General features: G+C 38.1%; 1 protein-coding gene across 1 annotated transcript in view; it reads right to left on the reverse strand.

Annotated features, from left to right (window-relative positions):
* Positions 1-9,515: 9,515 nt before the first annotated feature.
* The window catches only part of LOC150087954 (protein obstructor-E-like), a 30,452-nt gene continuing 15,234 nt past the window's right edge, over positions 9,516-24,733 (reverse strand). The window contains exons 3-5 of the mRNA XM_090369287.1: positions 24,029-24,217; positions 14,084-14,282; positions 9,516-10,091 (exon numbers count right to left, since the gene is read on the reverse strand). Coding sequence (XP_090225413.1) covers positions 10,037-10,091; positions 14,084-14,282; positions 24,029-24,217 — 443 coding nt within the window. The 3' untranslated portion in view covers positions 9,516-10,036. The remainder of the gene's footprint in view (positions 10,092-14,083; positions 14,283-24,028; positions 24,218-24,733) is intronic.

Raw genomic sequence — 24,733 nt, forward strand, 5'->3', positions numbered from 1 at the left:
AGAGCTGGCAGCATCTAATGTACGATTGCCAGCTCTATGACGACCTCCGCAGCATATTAATAACAAAGATAATGTATTCTCCCAGACCAAAAGAACACCACATATTAGGAATGTTGAGTGTCTGACGGCTCCTAAGATTTCTCCCATCCCCGCGTATGTTCTATACATCGGACAAGCCAGGGATTTAAAAGTGTGTAGGGGTGTGTACTATGTAGTATGTTGTGCCCATTGTTCGTTCGTCCTGTTAGTCGCCGGGCCCTAGTGAGACCCGACGTTACCAATACCAGCCACGGGGAGGCCGGCCAGGTGTTATATTTGTATTCTGGCGGGTCCTGCCACTTACTTTCCTGAGATTTCGGTAGCTAGAACAAAAAAAAAAAAAAAAAAAAAGGATCGCAGTTGGAGTTAGTGATACTTAACAAGTAAGTATTAATCGTATGCGACGTGCAGCTGTTTTTTTTTTTTTTTTAACCTGTAGGGCTAAACGCTGTGGAAGGCAAAAGTTTGGGGGAAGGCTGAACACTGGAGGGAAGAAATTGGAAGTAATGGTCCGATAGAGTATATATAGCCCCTGCAGGCAGTGAGGTATGCCCGTACCCCACCAGAGTAAGAAAATTGGGGAGGCGAGGAGGAGGGGACAAGCAAACCTTTCCTCCCCCCCTCCCCAGGAGTTTGGGAGGAAAGATCCGCTCAAACGAGTGCCGATATGGGTCACCAATAGGCTGTCCCGTCGGGAGAGCGCCACCGTATATGGTCTCCATCAGTTTTGCAGCATCTGAAAAGAGGGCCATTGAGTCCAGTCCAGGTAGGATACTAATAGAAGGGTTAAATCTGGGATGTCATCCTTCCAGACTGCATGTGGTCTGGGTTCTCTTATCTGGTCGTTATCTTTGGGTCATAATCAAGTCTACTGGCTGTCACTATGGGGATTTATCCCTTCCGTGATGTTTACTAGTCTTTACACTACCTTTTATCGCTATGTAGTGGGTCTATGCGGCAAGGTCTTGGAGCAGTGTCCCTTTGTTCTGCTGTCATGACTATTTAAATGTGTTTTTTGCTTCCATTGGTAGTAATTATGCCTCTTGTGGTTAGACAATATATTGTAATTTGTTTTTTTCAGTGCATTTTGTAGTCAGTCCAAGGTCTATATAGTCACCTCCTCTGTGTCGTCTCGCTGCTATTTGCAGGTTTGGTTTGTCTCATTCCGTTAAGGTGTTCTGTATATGGCGGTTAGTGTTTGGAGCCTGGTAAATAATCCCTGGGCAAAATCCGTTAAGGCTAAGTATTCTTAGCCTTAACGGATTCCTCTTGCGTATCTAGTAGATGAGTCTGCGCGGGTAGCACAGTGGTATCGTCACCGTCCTCCCCACACCGGGTGGAAAGGGCCTGGGTTCGAATCCCGTCGATGACGCGAGGAACTTTAATGGGCTTTTTTCACTCCGTGGCTGAGTTAGTTGGTCTCACGCGTAGATAGCAAGGTTTTACTCCCCAGTAACTGGGGTTTTTTCGTCCAGCAAAACAGGCAAATCAACCATAGAACATACGCAATTTACAGACACAAATACGGGTTAATGTATTTAATTACGGGAAACCCTAAAATAATAATTTGATTTTTAATAATTTGTATCTAGTAGATGCGATTCAAGATCCCTTGATAGATAGTGAATTCTAGTCATTAGTGTGCATCTGAGGTCTTCGTATTGGGCACACTCAAACATAAGGTGCATCCAGCTTTCTTGTTCCCAGCAAGTACAGCGAGGGTCCTTCACTATTCTCAATGCTGTGAGCTCTGCATTGAAAGCCTTATGACCCGTAAGGAGATAGGTCATGTAAATTCCGGGTTGTAGCCTGATTGGGAGGATGGGGATATACTCTGTCTACGTCCGGGATGAACTTTTTGGTGATATTCCCTTTTGTTGTGTTTGTCCAGCGGTTTTGCCAGGTTTGTTTTAGGTATTTCTGCACCTTTTCTTTTCAGCCTTTTGGATTACACTGTTATCCACTGTAATTTGGATTGCACTGTTATCCACGTGTGAGTTGTTAGTCTAGATGGGTGCATGTCATTCCTTTGATTATATAATAGGTTATTCCAGTGTGTATAATGTTCAGGTCAAGGGGAAGGGCTCCAACCAAGACCTGCAGGGCAACAGTGCTAGTGGTACTGCAGGCTCTGGTAATGGTTAACAGGATAGTTCTGTGGATTGAGTCGATTATGCGTCGATTTACGGCATTGATACCAAACCGCAGTGGCATATATTATAGCTGGTAAGGAATGTTGTTTTGTAATATAAGGAGAGTATGTGACGCTTAAGTTCCCAGTCACGGCGGACCACACGGCCTAACAGTGCAGAATACTTTCTTATCTTTGTCCTCAGATGTATGAGATGCTGCTTTAAGGAAAGGTTACAATCTAATATCACTCACAGGTACTGAAGCTGGCTTTGGAGTTTAATTGTGGTGTTGTTCACCTTTATTTGGGGCGGCCTGTGCAGGTTAAGGGTGCCTTTCAGTAAGATTGAAGATGTCTTAGTCAGTGAGATTTTTAGGCAGTGTAAGAGGGTCCAGTCCTGTAGTATCTTGATGGCATGGTTTTCTTTTACCTCCAACTGTGCTCTACTGTCAGCAGCAATTTTCAAGATTAGGTCGTCGGCAAAAGCTTGGATTGGGACGTCACCAAAATCCATAGCCAGAAACTCATCCAAGACACTGTTCCACAGGTGCAGCCCCAGGACAGAACCCTGGGGGCGGCCACTGCAGACCCAGCGGTTTACCCTACCACAGATTGCCACGACACTAATACTCCTGTCGGTAAGATAACACTTGATAGTAAAATACAGGTTGCCACATACAGGACGCGGAAGAATTAATGGGCTTTTTTCACTCCGTGGCTGAGTTAGTCGGTCTCAGGCGTAGATAGCAAGGTTTTTCTCCTCGGAAACTGGGGTTTTTTCGTCCAGAAAAACAGGCAAATCGACCATAGAACACGCGCAATTTACAGACACAAATATGGGTTAATGTATTCAATTACGGGCAACCCTAAAATAATAATTTGTTTTTTTTTTTTGGACACGAAAGAAGAATACCAAGCCTTCACCTCCTATGCACAAGAGCTCTTCACAAGAAGACGAACACTCATCGCAATGGAGCGCCACTGATCTTGAAATTTCTAGAAAGCTGCTAAAGTCGATTCCTAGAAAGCTGCTATCTGCAACTTTGTTGTTTTTCTTGTCAGGCTATTTGCCACGTGTGAGTTGTGTGGTGGCAAATAGCCTGACAAGCAAAACAACAAAGTTGCAGATAGCAGCTTTCTAGGAATCGACTGCACAGCACGACGGCCACCCTAAGAGGTAGAACCCGAACTTCAAGTGACAACAAACATGGACTTCACAGACATGATATCAACCACTGATCAAAACTATTAACGATTTACCACTCGACTCACCAGGATTCGACATTAACAACTGATTAAGACAAATGCAGCCTGCTGCCAACGTGCCATTAGGCGATCTGCACCACGGTCCCTTGTGTCATGCCTTTACTCCCTTTCCCCTGGCAGGGGAAGACGTGTTTTTGTCTTCCCCCTAATGCCCCCCTCTTCTCCTGGTGGGGCCAGCCCTGACTTTTCTGGGGACGCCAATCGTCCCCATATTTCTGCCTGACCATCCAGCCTTTCCTCCCCAACTACTCTAACTAAACCGACCGAGTACGCCCGAAACTGAATGTTGCACATTTAGCCAAAGCCAAAAATTTAACCTCACCTTTGCTTAAATTCCATTTCGGCCTTTTCTGACTTCCAACATTCAGCCTCATTTTTTTTTCCACCCTTGCCACTGAAATCCTTGGAAACTAAGCGACAGGGCCTTCCAGAGTACCAAAATAATCTATCTACTGGGTGTACCTGACCTACCTCCTCATGGATAAGTGTGGGCAGTGGTGTTGTTTATCTGATCATTTAGCCATTGGGGCCCCTGGTGGGACCAATGGCTAAATGATCAGATAAACAACAGAACATAGCACTACACAAAATAACCGTATCCCACATACTGTACTTTTAATTCTCTGGCCTCCACAGAGTACTGTGCTTCACGAACAGAGTACACAACACGAAGATGGGGGAGCGGGTAGACAGCTAACACACTTTACACTTTATACATTGTACTCCCCATATTTATATTCAGCATGTCTTATATCTGAGTGACACTATGTCTTCACTGTCCTTACGATGTCTGCATTTGATGACTTCATCAGTACTTCAAATTCATCAAAATTTATTTACAATGCTCGTAGCATTAGAGGCCAACATGGACAACATAGTCGGTAGAATTGCCATCCTCCCCTCAAAAAATACCTGAGTTCGAGTCCAGTGATGAAGTAAGGAATTTTTATGGCTTTTTTTCACAAAGTGGCTGGGTTGGTCGGTCTCAGGGGAGGGATTGATTTTTTCTCCCAGAAACGCGGGATTTTCATCCAGTAAACAGAAAAGCGACCACAGAATAACAAGTAATTTACAGGCAGTATATATGGAGCAATATTGCTTAGCTGCCGATGCTCCTAAAACAATAATTATAGCATTAGTATACATGCAAGAGTACATGCACGTTTTTTTACTGTTAGTTACCCTAACACAGTCCATGTATTTACTTCTTCCATGATGAACCACAGCAAGGCCTGAAATCCTTGACACTTTGCTTTCCACGCTGATGTATGTTCCAAAAGGAGCAGTGCAATAATCACTTTCACCTCTGCCTGTGACTCAAGTTAATCCATTAGTCTGTGTAACCCCGATGCCTACAGTTTTCCACTCCATCTATCACTTCACCTATAGCATTAGCAAATACTGTATTTTTGCACCCTTTCTATTTAAGTGTATCTCATCCCTGTAAAAATTGTCTTCCCTGTTAACCAGCAACGACCTCTGTGAATAATTACCAAATGTGCAAGGCATGTAGCCCCTCCTATCGTGTCTGAGGAGAATAAGCAACAATGTGCAAAACATGTACTCTCGTCTATCGTACCTTGGGCAGAATTGAAGACAATTTGAAATTCACTCCTCAAGTAGCGTACGTTTTCCCAACGTTGCTCTGTACTTCTTGAGTAAGTCTTCAGATTCTTCTTCTTCTTCCAGTCACATAGTTCCCTGAGGAGCTGTTGTGGCCACCAACAAATTCCTCCAACTGCATCGATCGTGTGCTATACGAGCAGCATCGCAAACTGTCATGCCCAGAAGTCCACTGATCCCATCCTTCCATCTAGTCCTCAGATCTCCTACTCTTAATATCATTAGTGTCAATGTGTACAAAAATATCACCTTTTGTCAGTTTAAAAGATGATATCTACATTGTCATCTACTTTTTCTCTTGGTAGACATACTCTGATCCTGTTCCACCTATCCTTTTTGCATATAAAAAAATTATTGTTAGAGTCACCTATAATTCATTACATGAACCCATATTTGCGTCTTTAAATTGCATGCGTTCTCTGGTCGATTTGCCTGTTTTGCTGGAGAAAAAAATCCCAGTTTCTGAGATAAACAAACTTTTCTATGTATGCCTCAGACACACTAAATCGACTACGGAGGGAAAAAGCCCATTAAAGTTCCTCGCGTCATCGATGGGATTCGAATCCTGGCCTTTTCCACCCGGTGTGGGGAGGACGGTGACGGTACCACTGTGCTACAGCGCAGACTATCCTTTTTGCGCAAAAAAAAATTATGATATTAGGGTCCCCTGTAATATGCTTACGTCTATGCATATTTATTTTATCTGTAAAATGCGTGTGTTCTCTAATCGATTTGCCTGTTTGCTGGACGAAAAAAACCCAGAAACTGGAGCCTTTCCATCCAGTAAACAGGCAAATCGACCAGAGAACACATGCAATTTACAGACAAAATAAATGTGGATAGATACAGTTGCCTAAGTAAAAACCTTGCTATCTACGCCTGAGACCGACTAAATCCTTTTTGCACAACGTATTTTACGTTCCCCTGACAAGAGAGTCACCAACAACTACCTCCTATGGGACCAGTGCATACTGCCTTGGAGATCGCCGCTGTGTTTTCTGATGCACAAGTGTCAGCTCTGTGAGAGCTTCCACGCAGTGGGTCTTTTAGAGCTTGAGGCCCCCCCAATTTAATTCCTTCGACGGCATCTATTGTCCTCTTCAAACACTCATAAATGCCCATCAGAACACTGAGTTGGCGACTAGTTTTCACACTCTGCACCAAACACACACAGAGATATCCCCTTTGTTGTATAATGTGCTATTCCAGATAATCCACAAACATTGCCCAAGTTGTATATTTTCTTTGGTTTTCCACTGGGCCACAGCAATCCAGCTACTTTGTGCTCGTTACTTTGCTGCTCTAGTCAGGAGCATAAATTTCGTTTAAATATAATTTAATTTATTAGCAATGAAAATTAATCAATTTGATTGATTGTCAATTAAGCTAATAGATCCCTAAATGTGTGATCTAGTTTTACGTTATACCTTATCATATTAAAGCAGGTGGCAAAGAAAGTAAGCAAACTATTAGCCATAATTATGGCTAAAGGGGATCAAAGGGGACCAATTCATAAGGGGATCAAAGGAGTAAATGCAGACCTGTTAATTTGACTTCTGTTCCAGGGAAAATAATGGAGTCACTGGTTAAAGATGCATTGCAGGATCATCTAGACAAGACAGCAGTAATAATTCAAACACAGCATAGGTTTTCTTAAGGACAATTTGATTGGCTACTATGATGGGGTCACAAAAGAACTGGAGGCAAAAAATAAATTGAATATCATATACTTGGATTTCAGAAAAGCTTTTGATACTGTTGCACATGGAAGACTACTGTATAAATTGGAGCAGAATGGTATTAAGGGCAAGTTGCTACAGTGGGTAAAAGGATAGTTGAGTGGGAAAAGACAGAGAGTGGTAACCAATGGACAGGAGCGGATTAAGGTCGGTTGAGGCCCCGGGCGCAGAAGAAAATATTGGGCCCCTTAAAAAAAAAGAGAGAGACAGGGAAAATAAAAATACATGTTAACCATTTTTTTAAATAAATAAAAAAATATTATGTACTATTAATGTTTTATTTCCAATAAAATTTGAATATAATATATGTATAATATAATTAATAATATCATAATAATAATCACAAAGTTTTGAACTAATATGTTCAACTAATATGTTGGGGTTTTGCGTGGGCCCTTCAGAAGTCGGGGCCCAGGGCGCGCGCCCAGTGCGCCCGCCGTTAAATCCGCCTCTGCCAATGGATATTGCTCTTCGCGGACTAATGTTATTAGTGGTGTCCCTCAGGGTTCGTTGTTGGGCTCATTGTTGCTTTGTATATTTATAAATGATATTGATGGAAGTATATCAAGCTTAACGTCAAAGTTTGCAGATGATAGAAAGGTTGGCAGGGTTTTTAATAACAGTATGCTGCTGCAACAGGATCTGGAGAAGTTGGGCAGATGGGCTGAGAAGTGGCAACTGAAGTTTAGCATTGACAAATGCAAAAGTACCGCATATGAGCAGCAGTGACCCAGAGAAATATACTAACTGGGTGGTGTTACACAGGGTAGTGGAGAATGAAAGAGATCTGGGGAAATTGTGCAGTCAGAATGAAGTCTGCTGAGCAGTGAAGACAGCCTGCCAGATTAGGTCATTGGGTCTTGTGAATGATATACAGAAATTTTGCGAGCAGGGATAAGAAGGTGATTATCCCCTTGTATAAGGCTATGGTCAGGCCACACATTGAGTACTGCATACAGGTCTGAAAGCCTCATTTTAGGAAGGACGTAGAGTTGCTAGAACGAGTACAGAGAGACTCAACAAGACTGGTGAGTGGAACAAATGGGTGCTCTTACGAAGAAAGGCTTAAGTTCTGAAAATTGCAGCGTCTGGAGACTAGGCATCTACGAGGCGATTTGATTGAGTTATATAAGGCCTTGAATGGATTGAGCACGCTCAATGCTGATGGGATTCTTCCTCTTTCTCAGATTACAAACCTGAGGGGACATAAACTGAAATTGGGGAAAGACATTTGCCGAATATATGTGCGAAAATTTTCTTTTAGCCAACGGGTAGTTTGTTGCTGGAACAAACTTCCATCTGTTGTTGTGTAAGTTGATAGCTTAAATAAATTCAAGGCAGAAGCAAACAAACATCTGGAACAAATGGGTGGGTGAAATGGGAAGTTTTTTTTTTTTTTTTTGGCTGATGCTAAATATGCTTGCTTTCTTGAATTTTGTGCCTCTACTAATGCTAATTCTATCAAATTCATGATATATATTATCCTATACATTTACGATCGAAGTGTTTAAATTGGTTATATCCTATCTAAAAGTTAAATTTCTTAGTTAAAAAAAAAAAAAAATGCCTAACAAGTGATTAGACCCTTCGAACTTATTTATCAAAATTAAAAACTGCATTCAGGGGCGTTTCTAGGATATGTGCCCGGGTGCCAATCGAAATTTGGCGCCCGGATGACAATTGAAATCTGGCGCTTCCCTTTAAAGTTTTCTTTATATACGTATCTAAGTTTCAGGTTTTCAGGGGCCCCTTGAACGTTGGCACTTAGGTGCAGTTCAACCTTGGGACGGCCCGCCCCTGACTCTACTATTTCACTGCACCACTAGTTGCATGCTGTGATATTCGAAATTGCTAGCAAAATTAAAATTAAGCTAACAAACGTGACTATGACTATTAATCTATTTGTCAAATACAATTTAATATGTTAATTAATAAAAAAGACATAATTATTTCGATTAGCTCGCTATAAGTCCACAAAACAATAATGGAGGTAATAAAACTTTGAAACATTACATAAAAATAATATCGTTGTAGTTGAATACCTCCAATTCTCACTATTTTCTTCCTCCTTTCTTCAATTCGTTATAGATTCTAGTCTTCACAACTACTCTAGATCTCAACATTAAAAGCTATCATTTACAAGGGGAAATGGATCGAAGTAAACAAATGTTTACTCGTTTTCTTTTTTAATTATTTTTGACGCAATATGAATTCTAGCGGAACTAAAAGAAAACCAAAAACTGAAAAAAATCTGGAAGGAAAGAAAAATTTCTTGCCCCTGACATCACAATACAAGCATAATATTGTACAAATACAAATATCCTTGTTTGCATACCGTAAGCTTTTATTTTTAATCATCCCAACCATCCTCCCAGTTGTAAAATGAACATTAAAATATTCAGAAATGCAAATCTACAGTAAAAAAAAAAAAAAAAAAAAATACTCTGTTCTACTTTTCCTCTTGTACAATGTTCTGCTGAAACAAGAAACAAAGAAAGCACACATAACAAATTAAAAGCATTTTTATTTATTCTTTAGCTTTATTTACATCCACTTATAACATTTATTTTCATACAAATATACTTAATGTGTGACTGCACAGATAAATCGTTTGTATTCACAATTTGAAGTCTCAAAGTTAATAAAGAAAATTATAGCCACTGATCGTGTTACATTTCTGTTTTAAAAATATTTTAAAAAAAAGAAAAAAATACTCGCTTAAAATTGCCAAATAATTAAAAAATTATATAATTTTTATATTTCAATGACAATTATTAACTCAACAAAATTATTAACTAATAAATAAATATAAACAATGGAAATAAAAATTAAAAAAAAAAAAAAATTGGAGTTTTACATTATGGAAGAATTCTTTTTAATGACATGAACAGTTTCGTTGAAATTCTTAACGTAACAATAAAATAAAATATGAAAATGATGCTGCTGTTTCTTCAAATGTAACAGTCAAAGGCAATAACAATTTTCTGATGTTTGGAAAATGACTGTAGTGAACGTTGAAATGGATAACCGAACTGTGATCCACACTGTCAAAGTGACATGTCTAGGCTGCTCAATGCAGCAAATAGTTTTTAGCACTTCCTGAAAGCATGGTGATACAAGTGGACGGCAGGAATGCTCAAGATGTATTTTAAATGAAAGATTTAGATCTGAACAATACATTGGCTAGCATCAAAGAGAAAATAACGCAAACTATTGCTTCCATGAAACGGATTTAACTTCAACCCTGAGCTTTTTTCAGTGTTTTGACGTCGACATCTCCATAATAGCTTTCGCTACAAGGAAAAACAAAATGGTATGAGAAAAATTGTGACAAGGCAAATTTCAGAAATTGCAAAATTAATAAAAAAAAAAAAAAAAAAAAATCAAATTTATTCAACACACTATACGCTCAAAAACACATGGATACCAGTACTTTTCAAGGAACAATTTCCTTGTATTCATTTCTGTATTTATACAGAAATGAATCACGCGTATACCACCTTTTGCCGGAATAGCAGCATATTTCTACTGGGACTACTTTAGACTAACTCAAAATAGTAAGGAACTGATTTTTTCTCTTTTCCTATTTTACAGTCACACGAGTAATTACAGACCAGTTAGTTTAACTTCTGTTCCGGGTAAAATAATGGAGTCACTGGTTAAAGATGCATTGCAAGATCATCTAGACAAGACTGCAGCAATAATTCAGACACAGCATGGGTTTGTTAAGGGAAAGTCTTGTCTGACAAATTTGATAGCATATTATGATGTGGTTACAAAGGAACTGGATGCAAAAAATAATTTTGATATCATATACATGGATTTCAGGAAAGCTTTTGACACTGTTGCGCATGGAAGACTACTGTACAAATTGGAGCAGAATGGTATTAAGGGTAAGTTGCTACAATGGATAAAAGGATGGTTAAGTGGGAGAAGACAGAGGGTGGTAATCAATGGGTGCTGCTCTTCGTAGACTAATGTTATTAGTGGAGTCCCACAGGGTTGGGTGTTGGGTCCACTGTTGTTTTGTATATTTATCAATGATATTGATGAAGGTATATCAGGCTTAATGTCGAAGTTTGCAGATGACACGAAGGTTGGCAGGGTTGTTAATGACAGTAATGGCAGTGTGCTACTGCAACAGGATCTAGAAAATTTGGGCAGATGGGCTGAGAAGTGGCAACTGAAGTTTAACCTTGACAAATGCAAAGTACTGCATATGGGTAGAAGTAACCCCAGAGAAACGTACCAACTGTGTGGTACTACACTTAAGGTGGTAGAAAATGAAAAAGACCTGGGAGTAATTGTGCAGTCAGATATGAAGTTTTCTGAGCAATGCAGACAGGCTGCCAGGGCAGGTCATGGGGTGTTGTCAATGATATACAGGAATTTTGTTAGCAGGGAAAAGGAGGTGATTGTCCCTCTGTATAAGACAATGGTCAGGTCACGTCTTGAATACTGCGTGCAGGTCTGGAGGCCTCATTTTAGGAAGGATGTAGATTTGCTTGAGTGTGTACAGAGAAGGGCTACAAGGTTGGTGAGGAGATTGAATGGATCCTCTTACCAGGAGAGGCTTAAGTTCTGCAAATTGCAGCAGCTGGAGACTGGGCACCTGCGAGGTGATCTGATTGAGGTGTATACGGCCTTGAATGGGTTCAGCACGCTGAATGCTGATGGGATTCTTCCACTTGTTCAGATTACGAATCTAAGGGGGCATAAATTGAAATTGAGGAAGGACAGATGTGCGGAAATTTGCTTTTAGCCAGCAGGTGGTTAATTGCTGGAACAAACTTCCATCTGTCGTTGTGGAAGTTGATAGGTTAAATAAATTTAAGGCGGAACTGGACAAATATTTAGAGGGGATTGTTTTGTAAATTTTTTTTTTTTTTTGGCTGATGCTGCCTAATCTCATACGCTTGCTTTCTTGCATCACATGCCACTACTACTACTACAGTTTTAACCTGGTAGGCAGGCTATACTTATAAACCGGGGCATGAGGCGCTAACTGGGGACCCGCACTCACAGAGGAGCTACAGTTATATTTAAATATAAAATGAATTTGTACCTCGGGCGTCTAAAGTGCAAGTATGGCTCTGATGGTAGGTGAGGAACTTGCTGGACTAGCCATGATTTCTTTCTACAGTCTATCTTCAAAAGTCCAAGAAAGATTTGGAATATATCAATCAAAATTTAGTATGTAATCCGTATATTTACTGTATGATCATAAGGCAGTGAAATTCTCTATGGACAGTGCGGACATTTATGACTACATGATGATTAAATCTTAAATGATTCCCGGAACACTGCTTTAGCCTCCCCTTTAGTAAATCCTGGGACCGTCCCTGTTTATTGTAAATAATCAAACATCATAAGCGTCAACGTACAACAAACTTCATAGAAACAGCATCCTATGTAAGTTGCATTACGCCTATAAAGTCATTTCTTATATAAAATCCTTGTACAAAGCACTTTATAAAAGAAAGAACCGTACGTTTATAATCATTTAGGTGTGAGGTTCAAGATGAGCATGCTCACACACAGATTTTGAAAACCAAGCTCATCTGTTCGTTTTAAAACACAGAGATAGCGATGGGGTTTTCATCTGATAATTGATTTCGCTATTTAGAACTGTTCAGCTGAATGGCGAAAACAGGCCCCAAAAAGGAAACTAATTACCAAATGAAATATGGTGCGCAAATTTCGATTCTCGAATACCAAAGAGGGGGAGGCAAATGTCGCTTCGCGTATACATGTAGATTATAAATTCATAACATTTGAACTCATTCAAAAATAGACATCCCACATCCAGACTCGAGAAGGGTTGCAGTTATGTAAAATATAGGGTTGGGAACAAGAGAAATTTGCGCACCGAAGATCCAGTGAGTGCTAAGAAAGACAATAGCGTCATTAGCTGCAAATGTGACTGACCGTTTTATTGAACGGTCATTGGGATAGATGTCCGGCTGAAAAAGCCTACAGTGAATAGAAAGAGGTGTTGCAAGTTTCAGGGCAGTCTATAACCAGCCATAAGAAGCAAAAAGTGCGAACTGTCTTTAAGGATATATGTTTGCAACCAGACAATTTAATGTTTCATGTGTGGACATATACCTACCATCGAAGAACATCCCACGAAAGTGATTATCTTCTCCCTTCCTCTGTGCTCACTAGACCCTGCACCACGTGATTATTACGTATCTGAATCCTTGAAAGCGGTAGTCAACGGAACCCGTTTTCATGCTGATCATTCAATGTATGATGGAAAAGTGGTTCAGCGACCAACCAGAAAAATTGCTACAAACGACATCGCAGTATTGGTGACTCGTTGGAAGAGAGTTGTTCTTGTTCAACAGTCTGAGTTACTTGTAAAACAAAGCAATTTATAGCAGCACAGTCGTTTCCATTTGATTTTTCCTCATAAATCATGCTGTTCGAGTAGCCGCTTTACAGAACAAGTTTGAAGAAGGAAAGATGTACACCAATAAATACTACCTTCTTTTTTTCATAAGGATAAAAAATAAACATAAAAAAATTATAGATAAAAAAAAGAGAACAGAATTAAGTACGTGGTTAGGTGGTGGTATTGTTTGTTTGGAGATTTTTTGGGGCATTAGTGCGCTGGTCATAAGGTTTATTGTGTATTATGCCTGTACAAGTCAGTGGCTGGTTTTCAAGTTTTTCAGGTCAAATAAAAACCTGGAATAACTTAAGAGGAATAGCTAAGATCGACTAACAACAGCCCCGATTGAAGACGCCTTTAAAAATTCCTTCAGTTCCAGTTCTATGAGGTATGATGTTCGCAAAGCACGAAATTTTGTCGTGACTTGATTGAGATTTTTAAGGATTAAAGATTAAGTAAACTAAACAATGAGAGCATCTATTTTTTTCCACAAGAAATATGTACAAGAGGATATAGATTTAAATTAAGAAAGAGTGGTTATTGTAACTTAGATGCATGGAATAACTAAACGGGAAGGACTGGAAGTTCAATTCTTCCATCTTTCCCTCACTTTGAAGCTGAAGAAAATATAAAACAAATTTTATGACAAATAAAATCCTTTTTAAATACGATACGTATTAACACATTTTTAAATATACATTTACACATATATTTAAATATACACGATTCGAAATTAATCCTGGCTAGGTTTAGTCAGGAGTAGAATTCTGGGGGCAGAATTCTTTCCGAATTCTGTCCTCAGGCCAGTAATGTAATTCTTTACATAAACCATATTACTCGTGCGTTTAGTAAGTTCGACTTAAAAATAAAACAACAGTTGCCACTTACCATCCGGGAACATTCTCAGGATCGTCACATTGAAGACTATCGACATTGAATACTGTCCCAATGCTGCATCCATAAGGTCGTGCTATACTGTCTATACACACATAAAACTTTCTGCAGTCTGTTGGGTGAGCATGACGACTGTAAAGACCAGGCTGGTCAATATCAGCAGGGTCTGGGCATACAAAACCCTCTGCTACCTCTGAAAGAAATATGGAACCATTTATTAGTCGTAAGTCGGTGAATTGAAGTTATATGAATATTATTACCGATGAAAGTTACAAAAAAAGAGTAAAAAAAATCAACTTTAGAATGCTTTTCTGCCAAGTAAGTTTGAATTATCCGAATTTCACACAGAAATATCAGCTTTTATATATAACGGTTTCCAAAAGTGTATGAACTAATTGTTTTTTTTTCCGTTTTTTTTATGAAAAAAGAAAAAAAAATAAGTTAAGACGATTTGTCAGGTATTAAGGATTAAAAACTTATTAGTCATCAGAATGGGGTTATGACATTTACTCGTGAATATGACATTTACTGAATTGCAATGGAGTACGAGAGGAAGGAGGAAGACTGTTCAAATAAACAGAACTGTGTGGATAAATATTTCAGAGAGCTAATCTCCAAATTGGCAGAACAAAGATGGCCAAGGCTAACGGAAGTCGGTAGTCGTTTTCTGGGGAAAAAAAAACAAAAAAACACGCAGATGGAATAAGACAGAGAAACACCTCGTTAAGAATTCACCCTAATGTAACTAAGCAGACAATACAGTATCTATACTGCATTTCAAATAAAACGGTATTTATTTGCAATGCAGTCCGTATCGCCTGCTATTTATTTGCAATGCAGTCCGTATCGTCTGTTATTTATTCATAATACGTTTGCGTACTATCGTCTGATATTTATTCATAATGAGGTCTGCACGCTATCGTCTGCTACGTATTCATATGCGGTCTGAAGCTATCGTTTGTTACTTATTCATGATGTGGTCTGAGGCTATCGTCTGTTACTTATTCATGATATGGTCTGCATGCTGTTGTGTGTTACTTATTCATGATATGGTCTGCATGCTGTTGTGTGTTACTTATTCATGATATGGTCGGCGCGCTATCGTCTGTTATTTATTTACAATGCGGCCGTTTCTGCAGTTATTGCCATTTCGTTGATGCGAAGCCTATTTAACTCATTTTAATATAAAATAAAAACTATTTAATTGAATTAATTGTACCCACCAAGTCGATGATGTTCGTTTAGGGAGTTTAACAGTCAGTTTGTCAGCTAGTGCATTGACAAACTCACAAAAGGAGATGCTGAAAAGGAGACAGAATAAATGGATATTTTTTATATGTAGGTAGAAGTGCTTTACTCTTTCTTTTAACATATTACTTACGTTTTTTTAGTTAAACTGAAAAGAAATTTCCATTGCTTTTTTTCAGTAAAGATTTCAACTTGAAAATTAACTATATTTTCTTAATTTCTACAGATTAAGAAATGAAATAAGAATTTAATCTTACTTTTTTAATTTTAGAATTATTAAATGAAGATTTATTCAGTTACCATTTATTTTTATTATTTTTTTTTCCTACGCAAGCTTATACTGTAAAGGTTGTTCAAAAAAGTAGTGGACAAGAAAAACCAAACTTGCCAATTTCTGCTTTACTTCAAAATGCGATTTTATGCAATAAACTTTGTTCTGATATAGTCCGTACAAACGAGATTTTATTGTATATAATTTAATGCACTCAAAGATAGAAAGTCTGATCTTCGTAAAGGCCAGGGATTCAATTCAATTTCAAGCTACAATATAACGCGTATGTATATAACCTCATTCTGAAACTGCCTTTGAATTAATATGCACTTAACTACTGCTAATATACAAGTAACTGGGTGAGCTGGACAAGCACTTTCTAAATTTAAGATCAAACTACCATTATGAAGGTAGTCATGTACGAATAAAGATTTAAATTCTTGGAACCGAAGAATTCGAATTCGAAGAAACGTTCATTTCGAAATAAAGTTCGTTAACATTTGTTGATGCTATTTCTGTTGTAATTTGGGAGACAGAAGAGTGCAATCGATTTTGTCTCCAGACAAGAAGAAGAAAAAAAACCCAGTTAAAGATTCGTGCTGTATGATTGTCTCCTTGTATTTCACAGTCAAGAAATTCTGGGTAAATGAACGTCAATTACATGCCATTATTTTTGTCTCTACATGGATGCTGCCTAACTGGTTATCTCAAGGACAAGAAGAGCTTTTGAGGGCAGACACCCACAGCAGGAGTGAAGGATCTAAAGTTATTCGAAAACATGACGTCATAAACGAGGTTTCTTATTATTAGTTTAAGAAGGAGCAGACAGGTAAATATATTAGCAGGCTGTACCAAAGTTATGTTAATATACAAGAGTGGTGCAGCCAAAAACTTGTCTAGGGGAGGAGATATATTAGTGCACACGAAGTGACTGAATTGGGAAATTGAAGGAGAAAACAGACCACGAACAGACAAATTAAAGAACCTAAAATATTCCGTAAAAGGCATTATATGGAAAGAACAGAATCCAGTATTCAAAATATTAAAAAAAAAAAATCATACAATATGGCCGACCTGAAGTAAGATACGATATAGACATTTAAAAAAAAATTATATTTAAAATTTACATACAATTAGAAAGGGATAACAATTTTTTTTTCTGCAAGAAAAAAACATTCACTTTACTCCAATACGCTACCAGAACAGGTATTAATGGAAATTCTTAAAAACAGTTATTTTAAATCAACATCGCATTCATTCGTGCAAAAGCACTTTAAACGTGTATTTCTCAATAGAAAGGGGCCAAGAAAGAAGAGCACTAAAGAAAGGAGTTGGTAAATAAATTTAGGGAAACGGAAAACTTGAATGGTCGCCAACGTAGTGGAAAGCCTAATGTTTCAATGGGGCATGCTGAAGACACGAAAATCCGGTTGCAAAGGAGGCTTCGAAAATTACTTATAAAACTTACAGCACAAACTGGTTTATCATACAGAGTTTGCTAGAGAACGGTTAAAAATGAAGTTTTGCCCATAGAAAGTGAAGGTAGTGTGTCAGATTAAGGTCGCAGAGGTGTTAATCTGAGGATGGAGGATAGTTTCAGCACTTTCATAAATGTATAAAGTATCTACAAGTCAAATTTCACGTTTCTATGTATATTCATTTTTGCTTTTATAGCTAAAAATTTGGCTCGACTAAAGAATCACTTTATGTTTTATAGAAAGTACATTATGTTGAAATGAAAAATACTCTTACGTGTGAGTTTTCTTATAGAAATTCTAGTTACACTGAAATGAAACCAATTATATCGTTTGAAACAGCATTTTTACATTATTTCTTTAACCACCGTATTTTGGTAGTGGCAATTGGAACAAGTTCCAAAGAAACAACAAACGTTTCAAAGGTTGCTGACGAGTTACAAATGAGATAAAATGAGAGAAAGAGAGAGAGATACGGGTTTACATGTGACATGAAATAGTAGCCTTGATTGTATGGTAATAATACTATCTATACAGTAGTTAAGATCTACCATAATATTGGTAGATTAAGATCTACCATAATTTTCTACCATAGTATATCTAAAGTGCATGAATACTTATCACACTTTAAAATCGATTGAAAGTAAAAAGAAAGTAGCAAAAGATCACTGAAATTAGAAGTGGTAGAGTTAATGAGGCCAGAAGGTAAAAATTTGTTGCCTGGCCGGTTTGGACAATAATGTAATTTATTATTTTGCTGTCTTCAAGGCAACTTAGTTTGTCTTCTATTAAAAAAAAAGTAAATAAAAAAAGGCAATACTAAAATGTCAGCCAATTAGTTGTTAAGATAGCATATACGTTATCTGAAATGATACTTAATGATGTAAAGGATCTAGAACTTAGTTTCTTTACCTTAATTTGAATATTAAATATGTCTGCAAAAAATCTGGCAAAAGCTAATTATGCTGGACGGCCCGAAACTATAAATAATTGTACTGCTATTTTTTAAATTTGGTTTCGCACTACGATACGCTTCAATAGTTGTATAGTTGTCAATACGATTCTGAGAGTTGGCGTGCAGTGTTCAGTTCTGATGGGAGGCAATCACATTGCTGAAAGTCATAATGCCAACGATCGGTGCAATACCACTACTTCGCTTATTGGAGGCTTGAAGAGGTGAAACTCATATTTAGTTTCTAGAGTAAAATTTCCATCATCCCTTCCCTCCTCATCTCCTTCAACCCATGCATGGTACTAAGTACTAACAGGTTTTGATAATTTTCACGTTTGGGGTTTTCATTAAAAAAAGTACCCCTAATCCGGCACTGCACGAGGGCGCACCACGACAGAGTTGAACTATGTTCTAGTATAGTCCTACATTCTTTCCATCCGGTTGAACAAGAACAACACGCTTCTAAATTCTTCGAAGTTTGTTTCAGATTAAGATTAACATCTTAAAGAAATTGGCCTGTAAAATATAAGAATTGCTGAAGCAACTATAATGTGCTACAAACGTCCTCAGATTTGAAACGTTAAAACTGTTCTCAAGACGTTATTATGGACGACATATTCAATAACGTTAAAACTACAGAATAAAACTTTTTAAATTGGAAGTATTAAAAGAAGATTAAATTTAATATTTTAATGTAATAGTAGCATAGGAGACGTTTATTTGCAATACGAGAATAAAAAGTTCAAGAAAATTAAATTTTATTTAATTGAAAAAAAGTTCTAATTTCTAGCAACACAATTCGCAATTGAAAGCAAAATTTTTCCATCAGCAGTTCGATATGATGGTGGTTTGCTCAGATATCTTTTGGTTGCTATAGCAACTAAGTCAGGTGAGAAATTTGAAGTGTTACAATTTGACCTGGGTCTTCCCTGCTTATTAAAATAGTTTTGCCATGCTTAATATAATTAAGGGTACCCCTTCCACCTGACGATATAACCGTGGTCAATGTTTCATTAATAAGTTGGTGATAAAAATTTATCATTCAATAAAGTTCCCGGACTGGTTGCTGTGGAGGTCATCTTCGATGAACTTGAAAATTAACGAAAGTGGTACGTTGTAGTTCAAACTTCCTTCAACAGGTGGTGGTACAGAGATTGTCAAGTAGGCTGAGAGGTCGCAAGTAACAACCAGTTTCGTTAGTAAAGTTAACGTTCCGTGTCACGATTTTTTTTGCAATGGAGCAACGAATGAATATCAAATTTTGCTTTAAACTGGGAAAATCTGCAACAGAAACGTATGAAATGTTAAAAGTTGTTTATGGTGATGAGACATTATGTTGTTGTAGAATTTTAGGCGCATCAGCAACTTAGGCCTTATTGCGCCGTATATAATGTCTGTAAATTTCGAGTGTTCTGTAGTCCATTCCAGTTTCCAGGGTAAAAAAAAAAAAAAAAAACATGATACTCTCGCCTGCATAACTCAGTCACGTTGTCAAAAAGACCCATAAAAATTCCTCGCGTCATTGCTGGGATTCGAACTCAGGTCTTTTCCACCTGGGTGGGGAGGATGGCGATTATACCAACTGTGCTTGAATGGTATAAGCGGTTCAAAGACGGATGTGAGGAAATTCGCGATAATCCAAGAAGTGGGCATCCGTCAAACTCTCGAAATGAGGATAGAGTTGCAAAAGTTAGAGAAATTGCAGTAAGAGTCGTTTGACCCTCAGAATGGTGGCTGATAAGGTAGATATGAATAAGGAGACGATTGGAAAACGAAGGTCTGTAAAATTTGTGCTGCACAGCCTCTCGGCAGAAGCAACGAAGAAAAATCATTACACAAAGACTTCATCCAGACTGTCAAGACATTCCTATTTCCTCGACTGTATTTTCACTGGACATTAGTGTCGTGTATGCCAGCGAAGCCTCGCCGCCAAGGTCCAAAAAGTTTCATTTACAGAAGTCCAGGATCGAGACGATGCTGTTCATGTTTTTCGACAAACAAAGAATGATTCACAAGGGATATATATACCTGAAGGGGAGAGAGAGTTAATGCTGCGTTTTTGTAGAGGTGCTTCAAAGACTATTGAAGAACATTTCTTGAGTGAGGCCACAATTTCGAGAGAAGGGCAACTGGTTCTTGCTGCACGACAATGCCCCCCACCGATTCCGCCCTTGCTGTAAAGACATTTCTGACGAAATGGCAATGTACAAGTCAACCATCCATCCATCCCACAGACTTTTTCCTCTTTTCCTAGGCCCCCAGGAAAGATATTTCAGGATGTTGAATTAAAAAAAGAACGATGTAACCGCCGAACTGAATATCACCACTTTGGACGCCTTCTTTGACTCTTTTCTGAAACTTTTAGAACGTGTAATAAGTGCGTTCAAACAGGTAGTGATTAATTTGAATAAGAATAAAATCATTTTTGAGCTCCTCCACTTTGTGTTCTTTTTATTGCACCAGTCCGGGAAATTTATTGTCACACCTTCATATATATATGCACTTTGAATCATTATACTGTATTTATGTATTTTAGAAATGTAGCTAACCAAAAGACTTATTTATGCGTAAGTTCTACTGGATTAATTCAGCCGGGTTCCAACTGCATTTATTCAGCTGGATATTTTGTTAAGGTTATGAAATTCTTGGATTTGACATTGCGCTTATAAACTACCTGGTCACTTTACTTGGACAATGAGCTAATAGCACCGGTGGTTTGAATCAGCGCTCCGACGCGATGTAGTATACAGTCAACAAAGTGTGATGATAAAGAGTAGGAGGTATACTAGACCATTTATGTGAAAAAAACTGTCTTCAGTTACTGGAGTGAAGTGGACAGATGGTTGTGCTGACTAAAACGCTTTTGCCACAGTTCATCCCACAGACACTCAATGAGATTAAGATCCGAGGATTTTTTTCCGGCCAAGAGGGATGCTTGAAATCTTTCTAATGTTCCACAAACCAGTACATATTGGAGAAGTGGATAGTTGTATTGCCATCTTCAAAGTGCCCTTGCCAATAGGGATAAACATGCAATATGGCCTCGTGTATCTGATACGCAACAATGTTAAGATATGCGTCGGAGTTCACGGTGCCCTCCAGTGGGATCAGGGAACCACGGATTTGCCACAAAAACAGGTCCCACACCACTGAACTACTTTCAGCAGCTCGTACTGTCTGTACACAACACAGTATTATAGCTCTACTACTTTGTGGGTTCTACTGTCGCGTAATGATGCCTTGTGCTTCATCAAAAGCATAGATTAATTGTTCCATCCTTTTGGTTTCGCTCTGTCACATTATATTTTCGGACGTGGCTGTGACTATTCGCGAATGGTTTTTAGGCGTTTCTCTATTCGTTAACGAATCCCATTACACTAGGTTTTGAGCACACGACAAGTGCAGTGTTATGTATCATTATACCAGTTTTTGCTTCCACCTAGCAACAAATTAGATGATAAAATCATAAAGAAAGTTCCTCCTCATATCACAAGTGGTATTCGTACTCAGGCTCTCCAATTTAAGTGCTGTTAGCCAAAGAGAACCAATAAGTTACGCAAGTAATTTTCTCCAGTTCTGTATAAGTGCCACGTTTGTAAAGGAATGCACTATATATACACGTTTAGTGTATGTTCAGTGTGGTTCAATATTTTCGCTCTGGTTTTCATAAATTAACAATTATTTTCGTTGCACTGCAAAGGCGGTACCTCTCCCCACATCGGCACTTAACCTATAAAATCCTCATTGCATATTTATTGAAATTGGCACCTTAAAATACTAGTGCCAACAGACCGCATAACTTAACAAGGAAGTGAGCAGGAAGTTAATAAATCTTGATACAAGGGAACTCAATTATGCGTCTATGGGTTAACCGCTTTGCGGCTCAACCGTGCTTTTTTACACAATTATCGTAGACGGCACATAACTATCATCCTTCGCGCTACCAGTCACATTGTGTTGTCATTTATTAATAAATATTTTAGTGCATTGAACTCTCCAGATATCGTGTGTGTTAATGTTCTGTTGTGCTAATATCAACACAACGGTACGAGATGGTAAAAATAAATTCTATTTAATAGTCTAACCTACGTTTGGTCACAACACGAATCCTGTGACTAGATGTGGATTTGTCCCAGTTTTGCGTGTTTTGGCTTCACCATGTCCGTCTGTCCGTCAGCATGTAATAATTCGGTTCTCAGTAGATGTATTTTCATGAAATAATTTTTGGCTCTTTTAGAATGATTAGTTAGACCTTTCCAAATCTCTTGGGAATGCTTTTTTCTTGGCGAAATTTACTGTAATTTTTTTTGAATCGCTATTAAATGAAGCGTACTTCCATGATATGCATAGTGGAATATTGACGTTGTTGTTGTTGAAGTAGGTCATAAGTTACTTGCATCAGACGATCGAAGTGCTTAAATTACGCACTGAAGAAAAATTTGTTCCCTTAAATGCTTGTAGAATTTTAACCAATCACCAATTCAGGGGTGAAAAATGTAAATCATTTAAATATACGATATTTAATATGTATAAAAAGACTTGGGAAAACCTAAAAAATGGAGCGCAACTCTGAAATAAATTCAAATTTATGGAATGTACTTTTAAAATTACAGCAGTTTGGGAGGAATTACAAAATATGTATATTATTAGTATTAGCATTAGCCATTTGCACCATGTGGCTTCCTGCACCAGCCAAAAAAAAAAAAAAAAAAAAAAAAGAAGAAAACAATAATAAGAATAAAATTAAAAAATAATAAATAATTAATAAAAGAAAAATAAATTGACAATCTATGCGTTTCCCTCCTCCCGTAGGTAACTATCCAGCTGACTTTGGATTTTCCCCAAACTGTCAGCCTCTACCACACACGTGGGTAATTTATTCCAGTAATTTATAACTCGCTGGCTAAAATAAAACTTCCTACAATCCAGTCTAAACATCTCCCCCCGTAACTTGAATTAATGGCCCCTAATTCTAGAATTATTTATAACAGTGAAAATTTCATCCTCATTCATTTTACTTATGCTTCTCAGAGCCTTAAACACCTGTTGACCATCCCTGAAGTCTATCTGGGTCACGCTGAAGAAGCTCTGCTTGGCGGTGATCATTAACTATCTACCAACTTTACATCATCTGCAAATTTAGACATCACGCCCTCTATCCCTTCATCGATGCCATTTATGAAAATCAAAAATAGCAGTGGTTCTAATACTGATCCTTAGGGAACCCCACTTCTTACATCAACCCAATCTGAGGAATACTCATTTATCACAACCCTCTGCCTCCTGCCCAGAAGCCATCCATCTAAGGATTTTCCCTGTATAAAGATATTATTAATACTGAAGTTAATTAACGAAAATTTACATTAAGTCAGCTTTTTCTTAAAAAATTTCATTTTAGTAGAGTCGAAAGGGATGATGATGGCTTAAGAGATCGTGTTACGATCGGTGTTGTCTATTGTCTTTTCTAAAGTGGGTATTTCAAGAGCAGACCTCGGAAATCGAAAAATTCTGGTTTTTGTTTGCCATTCCAGCATTCCCAATATTTACATTATGGAATGTAAATATTGAGAGAATATTGAAATTTACGATATATTAAATCATATGTACTCTTTTATAGCATGTGGCCACCCTAGCCTAACCATAAAATCACAATGGTACAAAACGTGTTGGTTTAAAACCGAAATAAATAATGTAAGACCATTAGAGAATATTATGTTACCAACTGTACAGTAATAATAACAGCATCGTCTGGTCAATGAACTAAAAATTGTTGATTCAACTACTCTTAATTCTCTCAAATTATGTTATTCGATTATATTTCTTTCATTATTCATGTATGGATCCCTTTCTTGGATAAACAAAGTGAAAAAAAAAAAAAGTATCCACGCACAGATCAAAGATCATGAAGTGATTTCACTTTGCAGGAAGCATGGAATGTTAATATATAACTCGCCATGACCAACCTGATCTTTTACAGAAAGGATATCACTTACCAAACTGATCACAACGATCTACAAGATCTGCCCAAACACAAACTCTTTGTTCGGAATCGTAAGCAAGACCTGGTGGGCATTCATATCGTGAGGCTTCTCCATTCCAACAAGAAAAGAATACTCGGCAGTTGTCCTTGTCGGCGAAGATTCCATAAAGACGAGGACAGTTTGGAGTGCTTATAGGAGGTTCTATAGAAAACAAAAAAAAAAAGTGACACATTTTATTGTTAATTTTATATACATCCATTCAATGCAAAATCATATTCAACCAGGAGACTTATTTATACATGTATCCAGGTAAGAGTTCTGTGTAGCGGCTGCACCTGGAACAGAGTTCAACTCCGTCAGTAATCATCATATTGTTTACAGAATGCTGTAGTTTGGTCAAATGTACATCACATGTGACACCTCAACCAGACAGCAGCAAAGGGGTACCCATCCTCAGCACGAGGAGGTGGGCCTGTATTAACTTAATTACCCAAAAAGGGGGAAGGGGGCAGATTCCGCACACACCGGGGGCAGTAATATATCGGAAGGTGCCAGCATATTTCTCCAGTTACCCAAACTAGAGGGGGGAGAAATACGTCACTGAAGGCTTCCTCAATTTCAGTACTACTAAGGATAATCCTGAAAGGCAAGCAGGATGCGAAAAGAAAGCATCCATTCATAACGATGCGTCGTTGGAACTCGTTGTGGAAGTTGTCA

The sequence above is a fragment of the Mastigoproctus giganteus genome, chromosome 3, assembly GCF_048544385.1.
Source record: "Mastigoproctus giganteus isolate SK-2022 chromosome 3, ASM4854438v1, whole genome shotgun sequence".
In the NCBI taxonomy this organism is placed as follows: Eukaryota; Metazoa; Arthropoda; class Arachnida; order Uropygi; family Thelyphonidae; genus Mastigoproctus; species Mastigoproctus giganteus.